The 25995-nt window shown below is 41.1% G+C and overlaps 1 protein-coding gene across 2 annotated transcripts in view; it reads right to left on the minus strand.

Moving 5' to 3' along the window:
* Window positions 1–22623, minus strand: part of LOC124149776 (atrial natriuretic peptide receptor 2-like) — a 47548-nt gene extending 24925 nt beyond the window's left edge. The window contains exons 1-2 of one of the 2 annotated variants that reach the window (XM_048386640.1): window positions 22130–22623; window positions 2838–2947 (exon numbers count right to left, since the gene is read on the minus strand). In XM_048386640.1, coding sequence (XP_048242597.1) covers window positions 2838–2947; window positions 22130–22377 — 358 coding nt within the window. In that variant the 5' untranslated portion in view covers window positions 22378–22623. Of the gene's footprint in view, window positions 1–2642; window positions 2658–2837; window positions 2948–22129 lie in introns of those variants that run through there. The other variant, XM_048386641.1, reaches the window with a different exon arrangement.
* Window positions 22624–25995: the final 3372 nt, after the last annotated feature.

Genomic DNA, 25995 nt, shown 5'->3' on the forward strand with positions numbered 1-25995 from the left:
GAGAAAAGGAAGAGGTGACGACAGTAAAGCAGTAGGAGGAGAAAAGGAAGAGGAGACAATGGTGAAGAAGTAGGAGGAGAAAAGGAAGAGGAGACAATGGTGAAGATGGAGGAAAGGAAGAGGAGACAGTGGTTAAGAAGTAGGAGGAGAAAAGGAAGAGGAGACGATGGTAAAGAAGTAGGAGGAGAAAAGGAAGAGGAGACAATGGTGAAGATGGAGAAAAGGAAGAGGAGACAATGGTGAAGAAGTAGGAGGAGAAAAAGAAGAGGAGACGATGGTAAAGAAGTAGGAGGAAAGGGAGAGGAGACGATAGTAAAGAAGTAGGAGGAGGAAAGGGAGAGGAGATGATGGTTAAGAAGTAGGAGGAGGAAAGGGAGAGGAGATGATGGTTAAGAAGTAGGAGGAGGAAAGGGAGAGGAGACGATGGTGAAGAAGTAGGAGGAAAGGGAGAGGAGACGATAGTAAAGAAGAAGGAGGAGAAAAGGGAGAGGAGATGATGGTTAAGAAGTAGGAGGAGGAAAGGAAGAGGAGACGATGGTAAAGAAGTAGGAGGAAAGGGACAGGAGACGATAGTAAAGAAGTAGGAGGAGAAAAGGGAGAGGAGATGATGTTAAGAAGTAGGAAGAGGAAAGGGAGAGGAGACGATGGTGAAGAAGTAGGGGAGAAAAGCAAGAGGTGACGATAGTAAAGAAGTAGGAGGAGAAAAGGAAGAGGATACAATGATGAAGATGGAGGAAAGGAAGAGGAGACAGTGGTGAAGAAGTAGGAGGAGACAATAATGAAGAAGTAGGAGGAAAGGAAGAGGAGACAATGGTGAAGAAGTAGGAGGAGAAAAGGAAGAGGAGACGATAGAGAAGAAGTAGGAGGAGAAAAGGAAGAGGAGACAATGGTGAAGATGGAGGAAAGGAAGAGGAGACAATGGTGAAGAAATAGGAGGAGAAAAGGAAGAGGAGACGATAGTAAAGAAGTAGGAGGAGAAAAGAAAGAGGAGACAATCGTGAAGATGGAGGAAAGGAAGAGGAGAGGATAGTAAAGAAGGAGGAGAAAAGGTAGAGGAGACAATGGTGAAGAAGTAGGAGGAGAAAAGGAAGAGGAGACAATGGTTAAGAAGTAGGAGGAGGAAAGGGAGAGGAGACGATAGTAAAGAAGTAGGAGGAGAAAAGGGAGAGGAGATGATGGTTAAGAAGTAGGAGGAGGAAAGGGAGAGGAGACGATGGTGAAGAAGTAGGAGGAGAAAAGGAAGAGGAGACGATGGTGAGGATGAAGGAAAGGAAGAGGAGACAATAGTGACGAAGAAGTAGACCCGACAGTGCATTCCGAAAAGCTACATCTTCACTTCAGACTTGATCGCTGCAAGAGATGGAGATGCAAGAGATGGTCCTTTGAAAGTTGGTTCAACAGTGATCACGCATGTGTTAAGTACAATACGAGGCCCTCGTACCTGCCATGCTTACAGACGGTGTCTAAACCAACAAACTGGCAGCTGACTGTACAGGCATCAACGTTACTGGGGATTCTCTGTCTTCCACAAAACACTGTATTTCAATCTCCCCGCAATCTTGGGGAGAGCTGCCCGACATGCTTTATGCAAATGATGGACATCATTTCTACTGTTGGAACTGTTTACACCTCCAGGAGGATGCCTTCTACACGTGTGGGACCCAGGCACTCCAGCATCGCTGGCAGAAGTGTGTTGACCTCGAAGGCCATTATGTTGACAAATAATTAACAACCACATCCTTCAACGAAGTCCATCATAGTTAGTCATAAAACTCTTCAGCTACCCCTCGTAACAGATAAAGCGGCGTATTTGTGAAGATACCAGTTAATATGAAGACGCACCAGTGACCTTTGAAATATTACAATTAACATGCTTGCACGGTGATTATTGTTCAAACGTTTCTATTGCAAATACAATTAAGTCTCTCACAGTGTAAGCTCTATTGCATGTTAAACTGCATGCTTCTTATAAGCAGTCATGATCCACTGCACACTTCTCATAACCTTATCATTCTCTCGGGGATTATTCTGGGGACAAAATAATTAGCCCTGCTGTTCTTATGCAGTTTCTGTGAAAGATGAGCAACAGGACGTGTTTGTTCCTGGTGTCATCAGTCAGCGAACGCGTCTTTGTGTCAGTTTTACCCTAGAGATGCTTCAAGGTCATGCGTGAGGGACGTTTTGCGAACTCGTGCTGCGTTGTTTGTTGTTTAATGTGTTGCCTGACACTGAAGTACAGGCAGAGACTTTATTAACTACAGGTGTCCTTTGAATGTTCACACACGTGTTTAAGTGCATTTCTTAGAAGTTATAAAAAAATATTTAACAATCATTTGCGTCTATTTTGTTAATTCTGAGATTTTTTTTGCGGTGACAGGTAGCCTTCCCGTTGAATCATTACGCTGTTCAATCCGAGATAGTGTTTAGCGATGTTTAAGCGATTTGTTCAAACTCTTTTTATATTGTATTCCTACTCGTTTCTTATTCACACAAAAATCGACACGGTAGGTAATTATATCGATGGTAACAACTCGGTAGCAGTCCCACATTCGCAAATCATTCCAAGACATAAACGACAATACCAGACTGTGTGGCTGATCTAACTGTTCAACGAGGGAATCCCTCTATATAGCTGAACCTACCTGCAGAACACGGGGGTCCCACTATATAGCTGATCCTACCTGCGGAACACGGAGGTCCCACTATATAGCTGATCCTACCTGCGGAACACGGGGGTCCCACTGTATAGCTGATCCTACCTGCGGAACACGGAGGTCCCACTATATGGCTGATCATACCTGCAAAACACGGGGGTAACACTATATAGCTGTTCCTACCTGTAGAACACGGGGGTCCCAGGAAGAGATGGGGGTCAAACATGTTCTTGGCGTCGACAGCGGAAGTGAGAGCGGCCTTGGAGTTGCAGTCACTGTCGTACCATTTCACCCTGGAGGCAATATAAATTATATATGATATTTCACTGTTATTATTCTGACTGGATTTTGGTTACTTCCAATCACTCATATTGTGTCTATAGATCAACGGAATTTGTAACGTGGGTTATTTAGAACTCTGAGCTTAAAGAATTAATCTACCGAAGAGCTTTGACAGCAAAATGGAATAAAGAAATCACATTCGTTCGTTCGTTCGTTCGTTCATGGGGGCACGGGTGGCCAAATCGTATCAGGCGCCGTGATTCGCCATACAGAGTCGCGTCCCTTGGGCACGTCAGAAACCTATGATTGTGGGTTCAAATCCCGGTTCACCCCGATTATGTTTCTAGGTTTGTCAGCACCATACCCGTGCTCGTGGGTTTCAACGAGGTGGTAAACGTCTGAGACCTGCATCACTTCGGGCTTTCCTCCCACATTAAGCTGACAAGTCGTGATATAACTGGAATACTGTTAAAAGTGGCGTTAAACCCAACTCACTCACTCACTCACTCATTTTGGGTTTGCATCCGTGTGGAAAATAGAATCTGGGTCAATAGACGGGCGAGCTCTTGAACCACCCGCCTGTCTCACCGCCCTTACATGATATGAAAACAATTTGAAACTCGTGATTAAAATTCAGTGGACTTTCTCATCACGTGGGGATGAGCTGCAGTTGCAACAGTAAACAACAACAACAACAATGGCGGTATCCGGTATGCTTTGTGAGCACTTAAAACTTAATCCGATAATCCCGCAACTTGAGGCGAAACCATGTACACGTCTCCCCTTGCAGTTTGAGAAATGGTAATTGTGTCACTTTATGGAATAATTATGCATTTCAATGACATTTTATCATAGCACATTTTAATTTAGTGTATTTTCTTAACACCTGGTGAAAATAACAAAGGCGGTACTACCACACGTCAGGTGGCACCGTGTTTGTGGTAGACATTCTACAGGTAAAGCTGTCGGCACTACGAGTGTGTGTGTCTTCAAAGTTCACTGGCCCTTTGTGAAGTAACAGTGAAACTGAAAATATTTCGTAAACACACCTTATGAAACTACGAATCTTTACTGTTTAAGGACTGTGACGACATGAATGTTCTGCATACTACATGCATAATGTATGCATGTGGTGAAGTGCAGGCATGGCCCATAGACTATAACCTTCTCAATGTGAGTGAGTGAGTTTGGTTTTACGCCGCTTTTAGCAATATTCCAGCAATATCACGGCTGGGGACGCCAGAAATGGGCTTCACACATTGTACCCATGTCGGGAATCGAACCCGGGTTTTCGGCGTGACGAGCGAACGCTTTAACCACTAGGCTACCCGACCTTCCCTCTCAATGCACAATGTCATATGTACTTCTCTCCAATCTGTTTAATCATGGCACACTGAGAGGCCATGGGCCCATAGTTCACCGTATTTACAAGGCATGCGTGTTTCTTCCAACTTACAATGTATGGTACATGTACAAGGCAATAGTGTGTATTAATGTAACTTTTGAGGTTGACATGAGTATGCAAAACAAATTGATATTTGGATAACATGTAAACCTCTTTGGAATATATTTGTGTCTTAATTGGAGATAGAGTTTACACACAGGCATAAAATGATACTCATGTTCTTAAACATTAGATTTACAATATGTACAGATGTTGCCTCTACAAATATTTAAACCATAATAAACTACTCTGAATTAAGCTAGCAAGACCCGGATCTTTCTTTTGCAACGATGCTAGACATTCTTCGAGTATAAATTGTTGTTTGAAGAGAGAATAGGTATGTGAATTTGTTATTCTTTCTATCAATATTTGCTGAAAACAATTTTAGCTCTTTCAAGTAATAATGGCACAAACATTTTCCCATTTCCAACACCCTGATCCATCCATGCGTATCCAAGGCCTAAACTGAAAACGGTGATTTTGATATTTGTTGCCCATATATTTTTATTTCGTGAGTGACTGGCATTTTGATCGAGATAGACTGACATGTTATTCTTATGCTTTTACTGGGTAAAGCGTGGATGGACGAGTCTTAAGTTTTACAAATAATTGATACAGCACTTAAGCGAAAATATACACAATGGGTATCTGCCACATTCCCCAAGCACAAAGCCGTTTGGGGTGGAGGGTCGAACCCCAGTTACGCATAAAGATGAACATTTTCTACACAGTCATTTTTGCCACAACTCCATATTTCTGATTCATAAAGTAAACTAGTGTCCAAAAGAAACGATACCAACTTATTTTCAAAATTGTTTTTTACTAAGTGAATTGTCAAGTATGAAAACATGCCAATTCGTATTGCACATCCCAAACACAGCATAGTCGATAAAAAATACCGGGAACACGTGATCACTTCCGGGAAAAAACGTAAATTTCGTGAAAGTGACATTTCCCTTTCTAGCATGTTCTACACGTGCAGAAAAACTGTATAAAACGGCTGATCAGACACGTTGATATCACAGCAACAAAAAGAACACAAGATATGCCACGTTTGACAGCCATCGAGAGAGAGAGAGCCGTTGGAATGGTCCAACAAGGAGCGTCACTCGTCGACGTCGCCAGAAGGTTGGGCTGCGCACGCATCACTATCACCAGGTTGATGCAGCGGTTACGTCAGACAGGTCAGACGTCAGACAGGCCCAGGAGTGGAAGACCACGAGTAACCACGCCCCGTGAAGATCGTTACATCCGGGTATAACACCTGAGGAACCGCACCGTAACAGCGACGTCCACGGCGGCTACAGCACTGGGACACAGGATCAGTCGACAGACCGTCTACAGGAGACTACGGCAGTATGGTATCCGGCCACGTCATCCCTACCGCGGACCGCTCCTGACGCCTCGACACCGGAACAACAGACTGATATGGGCCAGGCGAGTTCGACGTTGGCAACGGCGGGACTGGGCACGTGTTATGTTCTCTGATGAGAGCAGATTCCTCATCTTCAGAAACGATGGACGGCAGCTTGTATACCGACGATTTGGTGAACGTTTGGCGCCTAACTGTATCCAACAGGTCCGGCCGTTTGGAGGTGGAGGGTTAATGGTTTGGGGTGGCATATGTGGTGACGTCAAAACGATGCTTGTCGTAATTCGTGGAAACCTGAATGCACAGCGTTATCTTGATGACATCCTACGGCCTGTTGTGGTGCCCTTTATTCAGCAACAGCCTCGTGGACTCCTTTTCCAACATGACAATGCAAGGCCACACACAGCAAGATTGACACAGAACTTCCTTGCCAACGCCAACGTACAGGTTTTGCCATGGCCCGCATGTTCACCGGACATGAATCCCATCGAGCACTTATGGGACCACCTCGATCGGCAAATCCGACGTCGCCGTGTGCCTCCAGTCAACGTCCAGGACTTGGAACGATGTCTCCTCGAGGAATGGCAACGCATCACTCCCAACGTCATCAGACGTTTGACGTCATCAGTCCGTAGGCGTGTTCTGGCATGTATTGATGCTCACGGTGGACATACCCGCTACTGACTTGACTTTGAGACGTGTGGTGTGACATTTCCTGTTGTTTCTGTGATCAGTGCTCTAACGAAATGTTAATTTTTCGACTCCACCCATCTTTAAAGGCTTGTCATATTGGTTGTACAGATTTTATTGAAATGAAATTTTTGTACAGATGTTGTGAAAGGATTTCTCAAAAGCATAACACCAATCCTAAACTTCTGCATTGTTTAGTTTTTCTTGTATGTCGTTGCAAACAGGTGGTATCGTTTCTTTTGGACACTAGTTAATTTACGAAATATATTGAGATAATGACTTCTCTGGTGTTTAAAACATTCACATTTAGCATCATACCAATCTTTAAAACCTGGAAATGGATTTACAGAACGTTTCACATATTAGTTGCAGATTTTCCAAATTTATTTGTTTGCTGGTCATAGGAAAACTAAGGTCTGCCACAACCATCTGAAACTAATTCCGTTAATAAATCAATATCATCTGTTAAATGTCTGAAATTATCATCAGTGTAATCATATACTTCTCTCATGAAGGTGCCTCACTATTGAACTCCCTTCTCTTCAGCCTCAAAAGTGCACCTAGTATCACTGCGTTTAAATCGGGATTCAAAACGTACCTCATTGAAGAATCAGTACGGAATACAATCATTATTTGGATTAAAATAAAAAATGCAGCAAAGAGGGATCTTGGAACAGTAAGGCTAGTGTTGCTCATCATCAGCTCAGGGCCCATGTCCCTTCTACACGCAGCCCAGATAGCGAATGGGACTTCTCCCAGGAAGCGCTGCCTAGTCGAACCCACCCAGAGGTTTTTTGAGAATGTGAAGACTCCCCAACACTGCAGCCTTCTGCATTACACAGACTGTCAGAAGGGCTGTATTCCTGGCAGTAAATCCGGTTACTCTCCCAATGTCAGTCAACAGATTTGGAGGTACCAAACCTATGGCACCGAGATCAATGGAGATCGGACAACTTGGGATGGAAGTGTGACATTTCGAAAGCGAGATTACGAGGTCCGCATATCATATGCGAGGTCTGACGATTTGTCATGTTTTTCACACATTCGTTTTATATTTTCACAGAAAGTATTTGAGACATGTGGAATTAGTACCATGTGGATTCTCAAAAACACAAAGGAATTGCTTGACTTTTTACAACCTCAGAACTTTGTACACCACTATCCCACATGGAAAACGTAAGAAAAAGCGCAATATCTTCATCCATGTGACTTGTGTTACAAAACTTGGAGACCATAGATTCAGTTACCTGTCTATCTTTAATTATAAACGCAAATTCCATCTGAAGTTTACTGAGATAACATCTATGTAAAATCTGGGGGTAAGACATATGCGCAAGTAGTAGGCATCCCCATGGGCACCAACTGTATTCCCCTTCTTGCTCGTCTGTTTCTTTATGCATATGAATTGGAATTTGTGCAGGGCTTGGTGCAGTCAAAACAAAGTAATGTGGCCAAGAAGTTAACCTAAGTTTCAGGTATATCGATTATCTGATATCATTCAATGACGATAAAATATAAAATTGTCTTCCACTGATTTACCCACCTGAACTAGAAATAAATGAGACCAATGAGACTGCCTCATCTCTTTCATATTGAGACCTGAGCATAAGAATTCAGAACGACAAAACACTCCCCACAAGACTGTATGACAAAAGGGATGACTTTCAACTGGCCCTTTGTCCCTTGATGTCGAGAAATATTCCAGCAGCTCGAGCCGCAGTGTCTACATTTCACAATTTTTTAATCGCGATATGGCTGCAATATTGCCGATGCGATGACAAATTTAACTCACTCACTCACAATTTTTTAGGTACAATCGAGCGTGCTCTTTCTACGAAGATTCCAAAGACCCTCATATGACTCTTGCTCAAAAGTTGTTTGATCATAGTTACATTGTCTCAGTAAAGCTTTTAAAATGTTTTATGGTTGACATGCGGAGGACAGTTCCAAATTTGAACATCGGTGACAAAAATGATGTCCGGTACAATTCCTTATTTTGACTTTGACTTATTTTAAAAAATTCCGTGTTTTTCTTGGGTGAACACTTGACTTGCCTTTGCGTGGGTTAGTGGTGGATTCATCGGTGGGGCAGGATACGCTCAGCCTTTCGCTCACCTGGTGTCATCACTATTTGATAGTGATCCATAAATACATACTCATGATGTGGTTTGAATTCTTAGGTCGCTTATATTTCCTGAATCTGATCACATGAGTGGCAAAAGGGACAGAGAATTCAATGATATAAATGATTTCAATAGAATTATCAAAAAGGACAAGATCAGGTTTGTTGGCCTGGATAGGTCTGCGGCTGTATATGGGCCTATTCCAAAGAACTTTAAATGATCATTTTCCATGACGCCCCCTACATATTCTGGGTCGTACAACGGTGTCACCCCCGAGGCACCCCTATTCGCTTGATATGACAATACATAGCCGTGTGTCCAGTGTGAATACATCCATATCAATGTTTTTGTCTGAGCTCAGGTGGTTACACATAATAATAATTCGTAAAAAGAGAACACAAATCACACCATCGTTCAGATAAGACAATCCTAGCTAAGGACATTAAGGACATTAAAAGACATTAAAGTACATTCATTATTTGTCCGTGGTAAGCTGTTAGTGATTTGAAGGAACTGGGCTGCTAACCTCCAAGTGGAATTGCTGGGTTGATATGTCCTAGATCCCCTACAACTGATGGACTATGTCACAGGGTGGTACAGCCGTATTAACTATCCTATGTAGACTGCTCTTACGTTAGTATTTAAGAACTTGCAGGACAATTGTAGGATCAAGAGTGGATTATACGTCGTAACTTCAATTACTATCTGCGGACCTGAGGGGTACTCTCTAAATATTCCTTATATCCATGTAAGCCTTCATGGGGGGTATTTGTTTGATATAAACAATAAAATGAAACTTTACATGAGTTGAAATGACGCGTGTGAGGTAACCGTCATCATAAATATGTCGCACGTGAAGCAAATGATATGTAGGTTTAAACGTAAATGACAACATCACCATGAATGTTCTACTGTCTGACAACTTGACGTCTTCAAGCACGCTGGCACTTAGAGATAATAGGGTCTAGCATTCGGCGTTGTGTATTACAGGTTCCAGATAAAACTGAGAAAACGTGGATTGTATTCGCGATAATGAACGAGAAATTCTATCCTAGACAATGTCAGTTATTGTTATCCCAGCGGGACTAGGGTAGAAAACGTGACTGTCATTAAATACTTTAAGCGACATGTCAAACGTGAAACTAGTGCTTACAACGCAGTTCAAAATCAACTGTCTGTTGTTAGTTATTACAAACACATAACATCTGACCTTTCTGGGATATTTTTTCCTGTACCATGAAAACATCACGTAAATCATACACTGAGCAACATCGTGTAATCCATGTATCAGACAGGATCATGTAAACCGTGCATCAGACAGAATCATGTAAACCATGTATCAGACAGAATCATGTAAACCATGTATCAGACAGAATCATGTAAACCATGTATCAGACAGAGTCATGTAAACCATGCATCAGACCGGATCATGTAAACCATGTATCAGACAGAATCATGTAAACCATGTATCAGACAGAATCATGTAAACCATGTATCAGACAGAATCATGTAAACCATGTATCAGACAGAATCATGTAAACCATGTATCAGACAGGATCATGTAAACCATGTATCAGACAGGATCATGTAAACCATGTATCAGACAGGATCATGTAAACCATGTATCAGACAAAATCATGTAAACCATGTATCAGACAGAATCATGTAAACCATGCATCAGACAGAATCATGTAAACCATGCATCAGACAGAATCATGTAAACCATGTATCTGACAGGATCATATAAACTATGCATCAGACAAAATCATATAAACCATGCATCAGACAGAATCATGTAAACCATGCATCAGACAGAATCATGTAAACCATGTATCAGACAGAATCATGTAAACCATGCATCAGACAGAATCATGTAAACCATGTATCAGACAGGATCATGTAAACCATGTATCATACAGAATCATATAAACCGCGGTGGAAATATTATCACAGCGGTGGAAATATTTTTCTGTACTTTCAATTTAGTTTTTGGCATTTTCGTTTTTGTTTTTCATATTTTTATTTTTATTTTTGACATTTTCGCTTTACATTTCAGCGATTCAATAGCTACTTGAAAGTACGTTTTCCATGTTTTCGGTTGTTATTATACATGATTTATCACATATTTGTATGACAAATTGTGTTAATTTGCAGAAGGTTACGATAAAAGTAAGTGAAATATCAAAATATTGAAAAACAGACTCCATGTCCCTTATTGGCCACCGTATAATATAGTAGTGATGACATCAGGTGTCCGCGACAAGGTGAGCGAATCCAGCCCAACGGTGACACACATCACAGCTACATGCAAAGGCAAGGCAAGTTTTTCACCTGAACAAACTTGGTAGCGTGTGGTACAGGTCAAAACAGGGGATTACATCGGACCTCATTTTTGTCACTGATGCGTAACATTTGGAAATGCCCTCCACTTGTCTACCATACAACTTTTTGAAAAGCATTAGAGTCGTGAGGCGATCTTTGACATCTTACTAGAAATACTGGATTGTTCCCAAAAAAGTTGTGAAATGTAGACAGCAAAGGATGGAGCTTCAGGAGTATTTCTCGACATAAAGGGAAAGTTGACTTTTGGAAGTCGTCCCTCTTGTCTAAAAGTCTTGTGGATCGTATTTGTCACTCTGAATGTTAATGCGCAGATCCAAATACGACGCTCTTTGAAATCTTATCAGAACAAGCATGTTTGAATGTCCCTAAACGAGAGGCAAAGTTGACTATTGGGAAATTGTCATACAGTCTTGTGGGTCTCTGAATCTGACTCTTTTTGTTCAAATCTAACTATGAAGCAAATCAGGAGGGTTCACTGAAAATTTCTTGAAAGTCCCTTTCCAAATTCACTTGTTTTGATTTTGCCAGTCAGAGCACAAGTTCCGATTCATATGCACAAAGAGACAGATCAGCAATTGTTACCCCTGGGGATACCTACTTCTTCCCTATCCCCTAACCGAGGGTTCACCGAAAAGTTCAGCAATTGGTACCCCTGGGGATACCTACTTCTTCCCTATCCCCTAACCGAGGGTTCACCGAAAAGTTCAGCAATTGGTACCCCTGGGGATACCTACTTCTTCCCTATCCCCTAACCGAGTGTTCGGCGAAAAGTTCAGCAATTGGTACCCCTGGGGATACCTACTTCTTCCCTATCCCCTAACCGAGTGTTCACCGAAAAGTTCAGCAATTGGTACCCCTGGGGATACCTACTTCTTCCCTATCCCCTAACCGAGGGTTCACCGAAAAGTTCAGCAATTGGTACCCCTGGGGATACCTACTTCTTCCCTATCCCCTAACCGAGGGTTCACCGAAAAGTTCAGCAATTGGTACCCCTGGGAATACCTACTTCTTCCCTATCCCCTAACCGAGTGTTCACCGAAAAGTTCAGCAATTGGTACCCCTGGGGATACCTACTTCTTCCCTATCCCCTAACCGAGTGTTCACCGAAAAGTTCAGCAATTGGTACCCCTGGGGATACCTACTTCTTCCCTATCCCCTAACCGAGGGTTCACCGAAAAGTTCAGCAATTGGTACCCCTGGGGATACCTACTTCTTCCCTATCCCCTAACCGAGTGTTCACCGAAAAGTTCAGCAATTGGTACCCCTGGGGATACCTACTTCTTCCCTATCCCCTAACCGAGGGTTCACCGAAAAGTTCAGCAATTGGTACCCCTGGGGATACCTACTTCTTCCCTATCCCCTAACCGAGTGTTCACCGAAAAGTTCAGCAATTGGTACCCCTGTGGATACCTACTTCTTCCCTATCCCCTAACCGAGTGTTCACCGAAAAGTTCAGCAATTGGTACCCCTGGGGATACCTACTTCTTCCCTATCCCCTAACCGAGTGTTCACCGAAAAGTTCAGCAATTGGTACCCCTGGGGATACCTACTTCTTCCCTATCCCCTAACCTAGGGTTCACCGAAAAGTTCAGCAATTGGTACCCCTGGGGATACCTTCTTCTTCCCTATCCCCTAACCGAGGGTTCACCGAAAAGTTCAGCAATTGGTACCCCTGGGGATACCTACTTCTTCCCTATCCCCTAACCGAGTGTTCACCGAAAAGTTCAGCAATTGGTACCCCTGTGGATACCTACTTCTTCCCTATCCCCTAACCGAGTGTTCACCGAAAAGTTCAGCAATTGGTACCCCTGGGGATACCTACTTCTTCCCTATCCCCTAACCGAGTGTTCACCGAAAAGTTCAGCAATTGGTACCCCTGGGGATACCTACTTCTTCCCTATCCCCTAACCGAGGGTTCACCGAAAAGTTCAGCAATTGGTACCCCTGGGGATACCTACTTCTTCCCTATCCCCTAACCGAGGGTTCACCGAAAAGTTCAGCAATTGGTACCCCTGGGAATACCTACTTCTTCCCTATCCCCTAACCGAGTGTTCACCGAAAAGTTCAGCAATTGGTACCCCTGGGGATACCTACTTCTTCCCTATCCCCTAACCGAGTGTTCACCGAAAAGTTCAGCAATTGGTACCCCTGGGGATACCTACTTCTTCCCTATCCCCTAACCGAGGGTTCACCGAAAAGTTCAGCAATTGGTACCCCTGGGGATACCTACTTCTTGCCTATCCCTTAACCGAGGGTTCACCGAAAAGTTCAGCAATTGGTACCCCTGGGGATACCTACTTCTTCCCTATCCCCTAACCGAGGGTTCACCGAAAAGTTCAGCAATTGGTACCCCTGGGGATACCTACTTCTTGCCTATCCCTTAACCGAGGGTTCACCGAAAAGTTCAGCAATTGGTACCCCTTGGGATACCTACTTCTTCCCTATCCCCTAATTTCACATAGATGTTGTCAATGAGGATGTCCAGCATTTCACATTTTGTTTTTTCAGTAAACCTCAGACGACATTAGCTCCCACTTTTGACAAATTGTCCATAACCCCTGAAGATAGATATGCAAAATTGCATCTATGGTTACACGTTCAGTGGGAAATATACCATGGATCAAGAAATGAACTTTACCCTGAAGTTTTCCATGTGGGATAGTGGTAAACAAAGTAGAAAAATCAAATGTGTTGACAGCGTTGAACTAGGCTCTATTCTGAGATGGCAAGAAATACCTTTGGAACACACATCGATAGTTTTGATGCATGGTTTTGGTAGATGTCCTGCCCTAGCAACATACAAGCTTTACATGTGGCATTGATTCATATGCCACATCAAACAGAATCAAGAAGTCCAGGCATCAGACAGCACTATTTAACTGTGTATCTTACAGCACCATACGCATCAGCAGCACCATACATAGTAAACAAAATACCACACTGCGTGTCCAAAGGTAGGAATGTATAGTTATTCATATGCAACATTCAGTTATTACGTCACTTTCCATTCCCTTTATAGAATGAATTTAAAGGGGAAGTGTACACGGAAATGAACCTATTTTTCTTGTACTATTTCCACATTAAAAGTGTTAACCTAGAAGTGTCATAGACAAAAATATAAAAATATCACAATTAATCAACATATTTTTCGCATTAAAGCTATTTATATTTTTCACATTTACCAAGTGTTCTATTTCAATAACAAAAACACCATGGCTTATGCCCCTTGCAATATGACGTCATTGGTGCCAATTGATAAACATTATGACGTCATCATGCTTTGTTAGAGCCGCTTCACGTGGTGTAGGTACAGGTGTGTGATTCTTGCGTCTCAGATGCCAGCTAGCATAGTGTTATGCTGAGTCACCACTGCGCCGGAGTGTGTCGTAGGCCATGTTGTTTTACCGCAAACTGGTACTTGATATCTTTTGCGTTGAGAATAGACAGGGACCAAGTTTCATTGGCACCAATTACGTCATAATCTAAGGGGGATAACTCAGGCCTGTTTAGCTCGGAAAACGAAGGCCTCATAACGGCATGACATTTTCACACTTATTGTGAGCTCGCTACATTGACTGTGAGAAAAATGAGTGTATATTTTCAAACACTGATACTAACTAATTCTAAAATTGCGTTTTGTTTAAAACAAGAAAGAAAGTGATTTTTGCGTGTACACTTCCCCTTTAAAGATGTTGTAATTCTCCGAAGTTCTCGCGGATCCACAAGACGTGTTTTTTATAGATCTCTGCGTGACATCCTTCTTGGTATGTCGTTATCATGTACAACGACATGCGTCATAAATGTGTCACATGTTTAATATATGTGTGTGGGACACACTGTATACTCATCGCAATATGAACAGAATCTCCGAAAAAGGATTTTTCAGACGACTGGTATATTCTGGAAAACATACCTTGAAAATAGTTAAGCAGCACCTTCTATATTATCAAATATCCCGAACCTTGCATCTTATTTAAAGAGCTTCATATAACATTGAAGCAACAGTGACTGTTTCGTCAGAAAATAGATACACAATACGATTTTAAAAATAGTCATTTTACATGGAAATATACAGTGCTTGATCAATTTCAGGGGATACAAATATGCGGATCTTTACAAAAGTAAACACATCCGTGTTGTTGATATTTGACTTTGATATGAGCAGGTGGCTCGACTGGAGATACAACTTGCTGGTGGTAATAATAACACACTATATACAACCGCAGGAGTTGTACTGAGTATTGTGAGATGTCGGACTAGTGTTGTAATATGTGAACGTAGCTTCAAACGATTACGAAACTGTTCTGTGATATTATGATATTGTGTGTCTTACAGAAGCAGCGTTGTAGAACACTGGGGCAGTGTAATGAGATATACAAATAATCTCAGACATCAGAGCTGTACACTAGGAGCAATATTTTGTGACATGAGAGCGGTGTTGAGATATTGTGTGCACAATGTTCTATCAGTATTGTGGGATATTGTAAAGGAATATATAGAAGCAGGGAGGTGAGATAGAGAAATATGTCTGAGATATGTAATCATTAGGTGTGTGGTTAGGTATGGAGGTGAGGTCAAATTGGGTTTAACGTCGCGTTTAAGATTATTGTTCTTATATAGCGACGTACATGCACGTGTGTCTGTGAATGTGAGTGGCTGCTTGTACAAGTCCGGATAAATACCGATTTTAACATGAATACCCAACTCAGACACAGTATACTGACTCCGAGACGACCAGGGCTTGTTTTAGCTACTTAATGTCGAGCGCCAGGCAGGGTAACACCTTTAAACGTATTTTGGTATTACGCGGCCGGGGATCGAACTCCCGACCTTCTGCTCTCGGGGGAGACGCTCTACCACTTGACTACGGAGGCGGTGGGTAAGGTATAGAACTATTATTGTCATATATTGAAGTATTATGGTGATATATAAACTGAATAGCAAAAGTAACTATATGCCTCTCAGTTGATTTTATCATATGTTTGATTTTCAAGTGAAAAATATAAATTAGCGATATCATATCAAAAATGAAGTGTACTAGCACGTAGTCAGTACTCAAACTATACTTCGAATTCTTCATGGTTTTGTTTTTTATACTTCTTCATGGTTTTGATTTTAAACATATAATTTGATATAAAACACTCTTAAAAAGTAAAATAAATTTGTTTGCATAATTTTCAACGGCTGAGGGGTATCTTAGACATCTTATGTTTGAAAATCAATAAATTTCATTTCAAACAAGGTAGGGGTCATGTGGTGGATGCAAATTTATTTCTTACCCAAGTCTTCATTGTACATGTATGTATTTATTTTTACAAATTACAAATTACCTTTTACAAACTGTTGCAGGAATGCAATATGGTTGAATGCACATCATCAAATCTAACAACAGGTCTTTCAATATTTAATTGTGGTGAGATACAGAAGCAGGATGGAGACTTAGAAGCAGAATTGTGGAATATAGACACGTATAGAACACTATGGTGAGATTGAGAGGCATTATGGTAAGAGGTGCGGTGGGGTGAAATGGGGTTTAACGTCGCGTCCAAGATGATTGCACTTATATAGCGACGTGCATGTACGTGTGTGTGTGTGTGTGTGTGTGTGTGTGTGTGTGTGTGTGTGTGCTTGTACTAGTCCGGACTGATGCCGATTCACAGTGTTAGCCCACTGAGATACCATGCCCCAGTTTGACATGATTACCCCACTCAGACACAGTCTACGGATTCCGAGCTGACCAGTCCTTGTTTTAGCCCGAGTTCCAGAAAAGATTATGGTAAGATATAGAAACATCATGGGGATATATATGAGCTGTATGGAGATATATCGACACGGTATAGAGAGATATTGACGCGGTATAAAGAGTTATAGAATCATTACAGTAAAACAGAGAAGCATTGTGGGCTTATTATCACTGGTTTTAGTGATGCCTTGGTATAATTCCCAACGCTATTTTGCCTTTTACGTCCAATGAAATTCGTTTCGTCGGAGTTTACTTTTTATATGAACAGGAACTGTATGGTGAGATGTAGAAACAGTTTGGTGAGCTTTGTAAGGAGCATGGTGAGATAGAAACATTATGGTGAGATAAAGAAGCACTGTGGAAATTAAGAAGCAGTGATGTGGTGAGATGTAAAAGCAGTGTGGGGACATATTGAAGCAGTATTGAGACACAGCTGCATGGACATATACAGTGTTGTGATATATATGCAATATTGTAAGTTATAGTAGCAGCATGGTGAGATATAAAATACTAGTAATTATGGTGAGGTATAGAATCAGTATTGTCACTTGTGGGATCAGCTGAGTTGGAATTCGGAGCTGTAGGTGGGACGCACTAAGGTAAGATTTGGAAGCAGTCATGTTTGGGATGACAGTAGGGTTGTGAGATATGAAAGTATGTTTGTGGGATTAGTATTGTCATAAAATGAGAGCGGATTTGAAACACTAGGTTTTGGTAGAGTGACAGTTTTATGAGAAGTGATACCGGTATTGTCAGAAATTGGGTCGGTATTTGGAAATATAGACGGAAAATAACATGACATTTATTGCATCCATTAGCCAACATGATCTCTGTGTTTCAGGATTAAGGAAACGACATGAGGTAATTAAAGGCGTGATTGCACCACGACGCCGGGGGCAGAGGCGGGGGTCCCTCCGAGGACATAAAGTACACTGGTATTTAGACATTTAAGCATCATCTGTCAGACACGAATTGTGTGGAAGACAAGCCAGTGTATATTTAGGGACCAACTGTTTAATAGTTTGACTTCTTATTTTCCTACCAAAGACACCCCCATCGATACCCCCTTCAAGGGAATACTAAAGCAGGTCAAACTTATTCATGAATACTATCTATACTTCCCTATTATAAATTTAGAAGATACTTCTCAATTTATATCTATTTTTATTTAAATGTTCGTTGGACTCCTCATTTGAAAGAAAAATATTAAAACCGTGTCAGAATCAGTGAGCTATTCCATCTCTTACAAAGATGTAGCCCCAGAGTTTTACACGGCTTGATACACTGCCGCCAGTAAGGGTTCTTGGTTTAGTGCCAATTTAGCGCTCAGAGGCTACAGGACATTGGTGTAAAACACTCAGTTATGACTCACTTATTAGTTTGATCGGTGTTACTGGCTATGACTTATTGGAGTCACGATGATGTTATATATTGCTACACTACCGGTTTATTGCTGTCTATTCGTGTACACATCGTGCTTTATATCCTGTACTGCTAATGTGGATTAACTGCTCTTAATTCCAACAGATGATATTAATATTCTTCAGGAACACATGAAAATTGCTTTTGGTTAAAAATTGAAAAATAAACTGCCCATTCTCTTCATATAGACCAATCGATATTCATACATCAATATCGATACATCACTATTCATAGCTCAATGGTCATACATCACTGTTCATACATAAATATTCATACATCATTATTCATACATCACTATTCATACATCAATATTCCAGTGGCGACTTCGTGCAAAGAAATGTGCAACAATATGAAATATCTCGATTTCTGTTCCACTGCTACAACACCGGTGATAGTAGGTGCTTATTGGGGACGCAAGGCTCGCCTGTCTGTTACGAGGCATGTAGTCTTACCCATTGTCATGTGAGGGATTATACGGGTGATTGGGCTTACCTCAGTTGTCTAACTGTATAATAAATACACATGGCACATGTACTAATATTGAATAAATGTATGAGGTTTTACGCTTCGGGTATCTAAATACTATACTATCTAAATTCCGAGGAAAAAACCCAGCCTGGATTAGCCGCCGAAATAATTCCATTAAAGGCAAAATAGCGATGATGGATGGATCTTTGAAAATCAGTCCTGACATTAGGTCTTCGAGAAAACGGTAGGCATGTCCTATCCTATTGGCCGCTTCACACAATTTGCATAAAAAACTAAGAAATATCCGGTCGAGGACATTTACAATGGTCATAACAAACGTTTTGTTTGCTGTATGGTAATGTTTATGAACATGTGTTGAGGCCTTACGTTTTGGTAAACACTTATTAACCCTTCTGTAACCAGATATGACATCATGGTTCAGATAAACAATATGCATGTTTCTAAAACTTGTCAGAATTCCATTTTTTCCGAGTGAAAGGTCACAAAAATACACATGTCTATTGAGTTAACTGTCTCAAGATCTTAAAATAAGAATTTGCCAAAAGAATTAACAAGAGAAAAACATCATTCTGCTCTTTTTTGGCATATTTATAAAGTTTTGTTGAAATAATACCAACACTTTTTTTGTGACGGGTGCCACTGGTGGGGCAGGATACGCTCAACTTTTCGCGAACACCTTGTGTCTTCACTATTTGATAGTGGTTCTAAAACACATTCTAATGGTAAAGTCGCAATCGCACAACCGAATATGCTTTCGGCAGATATTTCTTATGGATATCGACAGACCTTTGTAACTTTTATTAACTGCTAATGAACCGGTCTGAAAAATATATTTGAATTTGTACATGTCGTCCGTCAGTTCATTTCCTAACGAACTAACTTGTCTTGCAATAGACACGGTACGCCTATCTGCAAGGAATATGCTGGAATCATATTAAAGAGACAGTTTACAGACTGACAGTGGTGTTATGTTTTCTTAAAAACGGTTTAATATTCCGTTTTAAAGACAACACTTTTGCAATTTTCTCGGAAAAGAGAGTCTCGCGCGACAGACAGAGAAAACAAAGAGAAAGCTGTGACAGATGTCAGCATAGCAAGAAAAACCTACAAGTGATTACCACCACGTGGCACATTAATCACGAGGGAGACGACCCTGTAATGTTTGGGAAAGAACAACAAATTAGCGTTGTCATTTCAAAAGACACTTTTGTTCCTTGTACGCCGAGTATTGTTCTCGTAATAGAATCAATTTTAGAAAGGTGATGGACAATTAATATTTGTTCCAAAAATATAACAGTCAGATCCGGGACCAAAACAGGAGATGATACGCATAATAAAACTGCTTGAGGGAAATGTCAACGCGAGACCAGAGGTAGTGAACAACACGAAGGTCTGCTCAGCCTTCAGAAGACGATAAGAAGAATATACTTTATGAACACACTGAAGTGTTTTGCAACCTGTTATATGTACTGTAATAAACGATGTTTCCTGCTGAAAACAACACTAAGGAGCAGTGAACTGAAGTATGAAGTAAAATCAAATAAACTCAAAATACAGCCTTGTCTCACACTGGCTTGAAACATCACGGTGAGGTGAAATTATTTAGTTCACTTACATAGTGAGACATGCATGCAAGTGTGTGTGGCTGCTTGTACTTGTCCGAACTTGTGTTATAGTGCTTAAACAAAGCGACATCTAAGCATAATGACTTGTGATGGAATAGACCAGACAGTGAGGTTTCTCTTTGCGCAAAAAAAGAGTGAGTGAGTGAATGTGGTTTTACGCCGCTTTTAGCAATATTCCAGCAATATCACACCAGAAATGGGCTTCTCACATTGTACCTTTGCGCAGAAGAAGTTGCAACAATTGTGAATAGTGAGTCAAAGGCATCACATGAACATTGGTCAAGCAGAATGATGACAAATTCCTTATTATTGGGAACAGACAAAACTGAGCTCTGTTACAAACCAAAATATATAATACACAGGATCAAGGGTCATTATAAGTACGTTAACATTACTTACATCATGGTTTTATGTTTATTGTACTGCCTACATCCAATAGATCGATACGTCTACATTACTTTCAGAGACCACACAATGATAATTGGTAGAAACAAGATGTTTCCGTCGCCTGCACATCAAGGAGGGATTGGATGATCTATTATTGTTAAGATTATTAATAAGACAAACGTCATTGTTTTTAGAAATGGCGGTACACTAGCTAGAAGAGAGAAATGGTTTTATCAAGGACATTCATCAGATGTTGTATCGTTCTATAAGTACTCAGGTATATATTCATTGAATGTAACACTAAAAACATTTAGATTTGCAAATGCAAGATTCAGATGTAGTTCACACGAACTCTTTATCGAGACGGGAAGATATATGAGGATCGTGAGAGAACGCAGAGTTTGTCAGTTTGGGGGAGTTAAACACTGTAGAAAGTGAGAACCATTTCTTGCTACTTTGTCCGTTGTCTGCTGAACTCAGAAAACAGTTCATTGATAAATATTATATCCGTTATCCAAATTTAATTTTCTTTTTATTTCGTTGATGTCAAGTAACAATTTAGTAATGACGACAAAACTGTACATATGGCAAGGGACGAAGCTAAGAAGTTCCACATGTGTTACGTTATACGCTGTCTAATCGAACCCACCAAGAATTTTTCGGAGAATGTGAATACTCCCCAACACTGCAGAATGGCTGTTTTCCTGTCAGCAAACCCAGGTTCTCTCCCAATGTCAGTCAACGGTTTAGGAGGTACCAAACCTAAGGCACCGAGAACAATGGAGAGATGGACAACTTGGTTCTTTGGATGCAAGCGTGACATTTCGAAAGCGAGGTCCGCATATTATTATTCGCCATGCAGAATAGTAAGTATAATGTCATGTATCATATTTAAAGAATTGGAAATCATGAGGCCTGTTCAAAAAAGTATTTGTTATCTTACTCGATGCCGAGTACATGCGTGGATTTTGACATTTTGGATCGACTAGGACATGAACAATATGTGGATCATGGTAGCAACAACGTAAGTCTACACCATGACTACGTTGATTTATTGAATGACTGACATCACGTGCATACAGTTATTCTTTTCTCGTGTTTTTCTTCCATGGTTTACATGCGTCTTGCATGACGCAGCCTTGATACTTTACAAAAGGTAAAATAGTTTGTTGGTTTGTTGTTTGACGCCGTACGCAGCAGTATCCAAATATATAACCATGATCTGTAAATATATGATGTTAACAAGACAATCCAGTGATTGCCATCACGATCTTCACAATTGCGATACGATGACATTGATCAACCAAGACAGCAATCCTGACTACCCCATATCGTTAGTCTCCTCTTACGACAAACATGGGTTGCTGAACACTAATTCTAACCCAGGTCTTCAAGGGTCCCAATAGGTAATAACTAGTGGCGTTTGAATGTTAAATAATTGAATATTACCTTAGCAACATATGTAAATATAAGCAAATGTGTTTGGTGTTGAACGCGTTTCCTTGTTTTTAAACTCGTCCTTGGCTATCCGAAATGACAGAAGCATCTTACATACCGTATCTGATATCCTCTGAGGTATTTCTGTTGAATTGTTAACAAGGCCAACTTTAAGGCATTCACAGTAGTGGCAGCACTGAACTTGTTGTACTCCTGCTTGGGTGCCATCCAGGCAATCCTGAACTCTGGCTTGTCCCCCTGGACGCTGGGGGTATGTAGCAGGAGGGCAGGGAGAAGGAGGAGCACTCCCCAGGTGTACATTGTCCCTGGTCTACCAGCCCGGCACACTGACTGTACACTGTTCATCTGCCAGGTAACACACAAGAGTAAATGCTTCCAGCGCAATGATGACAAGTCGTCCGCTTAGTCCCATACATCACTCCTGGCGGGAAGGGTGACAAACGGAGGTGGCTAATTCGGGACTGTTACGGCCTGATGACCTGAGGGAGGTGACCAGACGGAGTGACCAGCATATAAGTTGTCAAGGAAACTCGGACAGTGGCACAATGGTCAAGATTTCTCTGATGTCCCATAGAGCGGAATTAGGTTCCTATCTGCAATACAAAACAATGACGTCAGGCTATATGAGCTGTTGCAAGACTGTGGACGGCAATACGTTTTGTCATGACAGGTTAATGAGATAGGAATGGCACGTACTGTGTTGCTCATTCGTGTTGGAATTAGATCCAGTATAACCACTGATTCAAGGGCTAGACCCATTGCTTTTGGGTGTGGCAGGCACAAATATGTTGACATTCTCGCAGCGTACATGGAGCACCTGCATGTCTTAAACAAAGTAACTGACAAAATTGTTAGAGAAAAAATTCGAAATGCCCAAAGGTATATGTTTGTTTCGAACAAGAGAATGCGTTCAGCAAACATCGAATGACATACATACCACTAAATGATTGATTACTACATACTTCATCTAACCTTCCCACAAATGCTGAGGGGACACAGATGGGGGGCTAGTTGTCTAAGGCACTGCATTGTGATGTGAACAGTTGCGTCCCTAAGTCGTGCCAAGATCTTATGATTGTGGGTTTCCATCTAAAAGTCCACCTGATTCTTGGTTCATAAATAAAGCGACAAAACACTTTCCATATCCAATAGAAATGTCTGCATAAGCATGGTCGACTATATCATGAGCAAGTGTTTATGAATCACTATCAAATAGTTATGAAAACAGGTGTTCGCGAAAAGGAGAGCGTATCCTGCCCCATCGGTGGCACCCGGCCCGTCACAAACACATGCAAAGGCAAGTCAATTGTTCACCTGAAAAAACCATATTGTACAAGTCAAAATAAGTCAAAACATCGGACATGACCTCCACATGTCTACCATAAAACTTCTTGAATGTTTTACTGAGGCCTTGAATGTTGTAACCTTGTAACTTCTTAGCAAGAGTCGCGTGACGTATGAGTCGTATAGCCATGGTCTTGTTTGTAGTCAATGTGGTAAACGTCTACGACCTATATCAATTCGGGCTTTCTTCCCTCGGTCAGTTGTAACACCGGTAACTTAAATACTGTTCAAAGCGGCGTCAAACCAACCTCACTCACTCACACATACTTTCGTAGTTGTAGAAGAAGAAGTAGTTGACGAGGAGCGTTTGCCTCACGACAAGTCTTAATTGAAGAATATATCAACCTTGGGACGACATGGCACTTTTAACATGGTGTAATTAAAACTGCTCGGTTTTGAACTTTGTCTGAGATGCTTACTTAATCAAACATTCTATTTGTAAACGGAAGCGCATGACACTACCACGCTGAGTGCACTTTATATCTTTGTGTGAGGTTTACACTGTATACGGTTTTACATGCCTAAGGGTACATGACAGCGAAACTGTCGTTCGTAAGCGTATGCAAGACACATTTTGTCGTTCATACGTTTTTCACGACACTTTATTTTTGATATGACTTGAATACTTCAACGTCCTTATTCAAGGAGAAACCCCTTGGAATTCCCTTGCTGGAATATATACAGAAGCGTTGTTTCTGATGGTCGAGACCCTCTTAATCTTGAACTAAGCGTTTTAGCATAGTGGGAAATGTCTCAGAGTTGGACTCCATGGCTGTGGTCGAATATCCTCTCCACGATACGAAAACGATGAAACAACGCACCTCCAAACAATCGACTCGAGCCATGGCTGGACTGACACCCGGTAGGCCGAGCTTACCCTTTTCGCGAACACCATTCATATAATTTTCACTGATGATTTGAGAACACCTGGTATCATCAATATTTAATGGTGATTCATAAACACATGCTCATGATATGGTGGAAATATTATATCGGTGATATTACTGATGGACTTGGAATACAAGGGTTTACAGAATTAAGTAATAATGTACTGTGATAACGTTGTCTGTAACTATGGTAAAAACACCTGACTTGCCTGTGCATGTGTTTGTGACGGCAGCCACCGTTAGGGCAGGATACGCTCACCTTTCGTGAACACCTGGTATTATCTATAATTGATAGTGATTCATAAAACACATGCTCATGGGGTGGTTAGAATCATTAATCGACTCTGCTTTTGGCAGAGATTTCTCTTGTATATGGAAAAAGTATTTTCTTTTTCATTTATTTATGCTCAATGGTATTTATGCTCAATGTTGTTTACATACGTTGATGTTTCATATCATTATTCATAAAAAGATTATTACAAAATTTTATTCAATCGCAGATGGAAAAAACCCGTTGAAATTGCAAATTCTAGGTCATAATTGAAACTGTAAACAGTAAGCAACATGATTGTTTGTACTTATACACCAAAACTTTCTCTTCAAATAAAAAACCAGATGTCTACAACAATGTGGCATTACTACCGGTGACCTCTTTTTACAAAATGATCATTGACAGGACTGCGCGGGGTGCTCAGATGAGGACTTTCGATGATTTAGGGGCCATGAAAGTACAGTGAATCAATCTATATATTCAATAACGCGATGCTATATTGAACGAATGGATCTCTCAAAATAGACTCACGGACAGAAGAAACGCGTATATCTAACATGTTTGTTAATATATGAAGAATTACCCATATTCAAGAGATATTAGATTGGTTCGACTCACGAACGAACATACTGGTACGTTGTGTGAACCGACGCTCATGAACGCATCACATGTGACGTCATAGACCCATTTGTCTCTTAGAGGATTAGCGTGTAACGTTTGGTAATCACCTGTAGCACATCGTGATGAGAATTTAGATACTGTGGTAACATTGTTAGTTTTGTCATTAAGTGGTACACACTGGAAACATCTCTTCTTAACGTACATACTTCTCTATATGTTTTTATGGTTCGCGTTTCTTTTTGTGGTGAGTATAGTTGAAATTGTAAAAATCTGAAATTTCTTTCAACTTGTTTCCATTTTCAAATAACTACGTTGTCAGAGCCAATCGTTCGTTTTAACAACTAATTTATTCTATGATTTTATCCACATCATCTGCATAAGTGACGGATTTGATGATTTTGTTGCTGACTATTTTTCAAAATAATCCCTCAGAGGTCCACACACTTCTGTCAATGATGCCGGGTCCTTTTGGTGGTATAAAAAGTCCTCCCAGCAAACCTTACAACATTATCATTTGCATAATGCTAGCCAGACAGTTATTACTTCATGTGTGGGAAGAGGTGAAAATCTGACGGTGCCATGTCTGGTGAATAAGGAGGATGTTCCATGACGTAAAAACCACAGCCATGCATTGCAGCCATGGCGACAACAGACTTGACCACAGATGCATTGTCCTGGTGGAACAACACACTTTTTGTGACTTTTCCACTTTAGCCGTGTTATTATCATGCAGTTGTCTTAGCAAATTACCATACTATTGTCCATTCTCAACAGAGAATACTTAGTCTGCAGACATGAATCCCACAGAAATATGCAGCCTCGGTTCAAAGGCAGCCTGTA

This window comes from Haliotis rufescens, unplaced genomic scaffold, assembly GCF_023055435.1.
Source record: "Haliotis rufescens isolate VD_foot unplaced genomic scaffold, xgHalRufe1.0.p SCAF_6, whole genome shotgun sequence".
Taxonomy (NCBI): domain Eukaryota; kingdom Metazoa; phylum Mollusca; class Gastropoda; order Lepetellida; family Haliotidae; genus Haliotis; species Haliotis rufescens.